Source organism: Eurypyga helias, unplaced genomic scaffold (genome assembly GCF_000690775.1).
Source record: "Eurypyga helias isolate BGI_N326 unplaced genomic scaffold, ASM69077v1 scaffold43868, whole genome shotgun sequence".
NCBI classification, from domain to species: Eukaryota; Metazoa; Chordata; class Aves; order Eurypygiformes; family Eurypygidae; genus Eurypyga; species Eurypyga helias.
Genome location: NW_010265816.1, coordinates 36,357 through 41,716, shown reverse-complemented (window position 1 = coordinate 41,716; position 5,360 = coordinate 36,357). Strand labels below are relative to the sequence as shown.

The following is a 5,360-nucleotide window of genomic DNA, read 5'->3' as shown; positions in this document are numbered from 1 at the left end:
GGGCGAACCCGTGTGCGTGTCGGCGTGAGGGCCGGCGTCCTGCCGCCAGCCACGGGATGGTGGGCTTCTCCTGTGGGATGGTGGGCTTCTCCTGCTGCCAGCCACGGGATGGTGGGCTCCTCGGGCTTCGATCAGTTCCCTGTTAACCCGGGTCAGGTAAGAAATGGCACAGAAGGTGGCATCCCTTCCCATCCCATCCTGCCTGTCTGGCAGAGGGCGCAGCGTGACATCCCGCTGGGTGATGCCCGGGTCTGAGAGGCGAGGAGGCTAGGTGGGACCATGGCAGCCTAATTCCCTGATGCTGAGGACTGAACGTTTGCCACGTCAGTGGAAAACGCCGAGGATAAACCGCCTAGGAAGCGGTGCGTACCTACGTCTCTGAATTGGTGCACAGCCTTCTGCCTAGGTCTAGGAGATTCATTTCCTGGCAGACCCGGCATGTTTTCTTCTTGCATGTCAGGGGGCAGGCTGGGGGAGAAGGGAGGGCGGGGCAACGGGGGAGCAACGTGTGTGTGCGGAAGATAAGGAACCACTTTCCAGGCATCCCCATAAGTGAGGGCAGTGAAAGAAAATACTTTGTCTGCCCTTCCAAATTGCCCGGTGTGGTTCAGAAAAGCCTGGGTTGTGCGAAGAAGTGAAGGTTCGTCTTGCGCTTGTGGTAGAGGAGAGCTCAGGCGGTGTGGGGACAGGTGCTAGGAACTGCAACTAGCTAGGAAAAAGCGGCAGCTTCCTGTCCCAGGCCAGAGAGCAAAGCCACTTTGGCAGGGGCACGCACACCCTCCCTCCCCGTGCCAGCAGCTGGGGCTGTTTATTGCCATGAGTTCGTGCCTGGCACCGCGGTGTAGCGTGGCTCCTGCTGTCAGCCTCCCAAAACAATGTCAGTGGCGCGCCGCTAATGAAATTCCTGCCTGCCGAACGACCGCGGCGCTGGCCGCGGGTAGCAGGTGGAGAACACGAGGGCTGATGTCTCTGCAAGGACGACCTCGCTGCCGGAACAGCTGGATGACTGAGTAGCTGTCATCACTGCCTGCCGTCACGCACAAGGAAGGACTGGGGAGGGGAAGGCTTCTTTCCTCACTTCTGCAAGATGATATTTGGGTTTTAGTTTCGGTATAACCTGGTGGAGCCGTATGATTAGGCCAAACCAAACACGCTTTTTAAAACTGCAGCACTGATGAATCCCTGCTCAAGTGGAGCGGTTTTGCCAAACTCCATCCCTGCTCGGGGGTTTACTCTGTGCTGCCTGCCTTGAGATTCTGCTACAGGAACGATGAGTTATGATTGGGCCCATAGTTATGTCCTGAGTGTAGGCTTCCAGGCTCTACCCTGTATTATGTACTGAGGTGTCGTGCAATTAATACATACAGGTTTTGACCTACATTTACAGTTCTGTCTCTGGTTCTTCCAGGAACTTCACTGGCAGTGCCTTTTATCGCTCGTTTTCAAGTGATGGGTTTGTCACCTAACGATGCTTTTTTTCTTCGTTCTTAGGATTCACAGTTGCTCACATTTGAGGAAGATGACCCACCAGAACCACTTGAGCTAGCAGTTAGACAAGTTGTCAGTGTCGTAAAGTCAGCTGAAGAGAAGGTAAACTTCAGTTTTGTTCTGTTTCGGCGTGCTTTTTGGCAGGAAACGTTAACTTTTCTTACAGGCACCAATGGGAGTGTTGTCAGTACTGCTGTACTCTTGACCCAACTTTGTTGAGGCTGGTAAGAGGCTGCCTCTCTAATGAGTGTGTGCAGACTTCACGTTGACTCACTGCTTTTGCAAGCCGTGAGCAGAATGCGCTCCAGGGCTTCTACCACATGAACAATAACCAGGGTTAGGCCAAGTTTATGGTTATGCCTTCGGTGAACTCGTACAGCAGCCCCCGCCCCCACCTTCGGTATGGTGGTACATCCCCATTTGCTGGAGCGTGGGGTGAGGAATTCATGAAGAAGGAAAGGGGCACTTCTCCTCCAGGATAGGAAAACATCTTTGTCTGCCTCTTGCTCATCGGGGTGACTGATTACAGGTTTGCTTTGTAAGTCGGAGCAGGGTAAGGATCAGTGGCACAGCTGCAAAGTCCTCAGGGTGAAGTCTTGACTCTACTGAACCCTGTATTCAGTGAGGAGCAAATGGTCTCTTTATTCTTCTCCCACCCCCACCCCGCATACTGGGAAGTGGTTTTCCCCGTGCTTAGTGCATATAAAACTAAAATAAGGCAGAATGTGGCTCTTAGAACAGGGTAAAAACGTATGTATGCTTATTAGCAATAATAGCTTCTGCATTTTCATCCCAGTGACTGTAACTACTCGTCACATCTGAACTGGTGCTCAGCTGTAGGCACCTGCATCCTGTTACCCTAGAGCTTTTCTTCTTGTTTTGCTTTGTTGTTTTGGTTTGCTTGTCTGATTTAGATGTTAAGGAGTAATACCATGATTCCTTTGAAAACTATGCAGGCTTATCTGCCTGATACGCAGCTTATAGGCACACCCTGATCGGTGGCAGCTGGGGATGCCGACATGTAAAGTTGTTTGTGCACTTGTGCTCTCTCTTTCCCCCCCTTCCTTTTTATTTTTTTTTTTCTTCCCCTGCCAGTGGTCCCTGCCCCAGCAGTGGGGCTGGAGAGACTGGAGTTGGTAGGGCGGTAGGAGTTGGCACCGGTGTTACTCCATGCCACTGGAAGACACCACGATGGGAAACTGTAAGGAGAGGGGACTGCTAGGTCTAAAAGTGGCATGCTGTGCGAAGCCAGCAACCAAGGGATCTGCTACAAGTAAAAGCTAGCGACTGACAGCACCGGAACCAGGTGTCTTGCAGTGCAGTGTTGCTGGAAGACGGGCAGGGCTGAAAATGTGTCTGTGTGGAGATGGCCAGGAGGCTTGGGTCTCCTGGTTGCCCTTGGCCAGCGTCCAAGTTCCACAGGGGTGCGTGAGGCCGGTTCTGTGCTCAGAGTACTGTGCCTGTGGCTGGACCACGATGAGAGCAGCGTCTCGAGGTTGAAACACGCTTTTGGTCTTGCTCTGCGCCAGAGCCAAGGCATGATGCTACAGTCCTGGATTTCCCTGAAGTGACACTGTGCCGCTGGGAACACCCCTTCTGCAGTCCCCCCTTAGCTTCCGTGCTGTTCAAATGTAGATTCTGACTGCGTAGTGAGTTAGTGTGAGTTAGCGCCCGCAGTGCCCCCTGGGCACCTTAACCTCCTGGGGTTAAGCTTGGGCAGCAGAAGGTAGCGAGTGCTGGCTCTGCAGCAGCCAAAGGCCGGGGAGCTGCTGGCTGCTGTAGGGCTGTTCCCTTGCTCTCCTCGACCTGTGGCTCTGCAACCCAGCACCCTCCCTTGCGCAGTCTCTGGTCCTTGCCTGACCTTGGGTTGAGCCATTTCAGTACGGTAATCGAGCTGTTATACTGCAGCCAGCAATCTAATGTGGTTTCACAGCAGCTTAGACCAATATAAGCACATTTTAAAATGTATTGGATTAAAACAGGTTTGCTTACGTAAACTGGGTTGTTCTGAGCTGTCCCAAAACCCATTTCCATAATCTCATGCGCAGCTGCTGGAAAAATTTCTCTGAATGATTCTTCCTCCTTCAGTTAAGGTACAACCTGAATATTTATTTGGATTTTGGTGTATAATAACCTCGGAGTGGCACTCTGGTAGCTCCTTTCCCTCCTTCCTTAAATGCATACCTTTCTCTAAACACCTCGGGAGTTCTCTCGTAGGGTCATTGTCTCTCTTACCTATTCCTCAGGTAATACCAAGGGTCCAAAAGGATATTTTGCAGTGTTTTCTTCCCCTTCCCACCCCCCTCTCTTCAAACTCTCAGTTTTTGCATATGAAATTTGAATCTCTCTCTGCGGCTTGTCCAAACTCAGACTTGTGATACAGGCTTGTAACTCACCGCTGGTGTTACTGGCTCTGAATGTAGTTTGTGACCAGGTGCTGCCTGTTTATCAGTGTTGTAGCATCCCGCAGAGCTCTGAACTTGCCTGAGGCCTCAGCTGGCACAAGGCTGTTTACCTGCAGCCGTTTCAACATGCTGCTTCACCTGTGATCTGTATGGCAAGAGCCTTGGTTCAAGCAGCCAGGGCTTGATTTATTGCGTGTCGTTTCAGTGGTGTATTTGACCTGGTGTCAGAGAGGCTGTGGTCATCGGGAAGTGGAGGATTGAGGGTGAGAGATCAGAACAGCAGTAAACATGGGATGTGTAACAGTTTAACGCAGCTGTAGGCTGACAGAGCCCGTGGTGTATCTTTTGTGGTGGGTTGGTCCTCTGTCCCCTTGGATGCTGGGCCATGGAGCATAACCCGTTGATGAGCCTACTTGGGAAGTCTTGCTCGGAACAGTACGGGATTGCCAGCCAGACTGTCATCGTGGTGTTACTGCTGACAGCCTCTTTGTGACCAGGACACATGCTGACACGTGCAGTCCATAGGTATCTACGTACTGTCCTTGCCCTGAAGAAGCTGGAAGTGGTAAAACCGGTGTGTGCTCCATAGGGGAGTGCTGCGGGCATGGTTGGGAAAGCTGCTGGTTGTCAGCCTGGCCAAAGCCATTGTGACAGGGACAGAGCTGCTCTGTGGCTGAAGGTTACACCACGCTGCTTCTTGACAAAGCCTCTATTTATATGTCGCCTCCGCTCCGATTTTGGGCCACAGCCTAAATATATAGAATGAAGTGGCCTGTTTTCATTGTGTGGTGTTGCTTGTTTTGTTTTAATAAAGTAAACATTAGGGATATTCTTAGCTAACTCTGCCAGCCTTTCCATTACTGCAGTCTGTTTCCAGAGGCTTTGAACTTCACAACAACAGGCAGCAAAAATGATGATTCTCTTGTTGGGAACTTGAGACAGAGGGTTTGGATGGAGCAGGCTACAAGAGAATTGACTCTTCTTTTCCTGCTTCATGCTTAAATAGAAAGGGGTAAAATTCCCTCAGAGTGCCCATTCCTTTAACGAGTGATAGTAAGTTGCTATACAAGGAACAACTGTCTTGGATCACAACGGGCAACAGCAAGTGCGGAAGCTTCATGTTAATTCCTGCGTGATGGACCTTGCCGAGGGAAATGGTGGAGAGAAAGGAGGACTGTTGGCAGGCTTGTGAGAGGTCCTCTTTTCCGAGGAGCTGTTCAGCATGGCCGGAGAGGCCTTACTCACCCCCACGGCTGACGTAGCTTCATCTTGGTAGCGCTTTGTCTGGGGCCACCCTGCCGCGAGCCGGCAGCCTGCGTTCGTGCCGTGCTGGGCTGCCAGTTCCACGTGCTCTGGAGCCGGTCGAGCCGTTGTGTAGCCAAGGCTTGGGGAAGGACTGGGTTCTCCTTGTCACTGCTACAGTACTAACTGGGATCGTTCCTGGTTATGTGTGTGCGTTTATTTCTG

General features: G+C 51.8%; 1 protein-coding gene across 1 annotated transcript in view; it reads left to right on the top strand.

Moving 5' to 3' along the window:
- Positions 1 to 108: 108 nt before the first annotated feature.
- C2CD2 (C2 calcium-dependent domain containing 2) overlaps positions 109 to 5,360 on the top strand; it is a 35,095-nt gene continuing 29,843 nt past the window's right edge. The window contains exons 1-2 of the mRNA XM_010156867.1: positions 109 to 156; positions 1,492 to 1,590. Of these exons, the coding sequence (XP_010155169.1) occupies positions 109 to 156; positions 1,492 to 1,590 (147 nt within the window). The remainder of the gene's footprint in view (positions 157 to 1,491; positions 1,591 to 5,360) is intronic.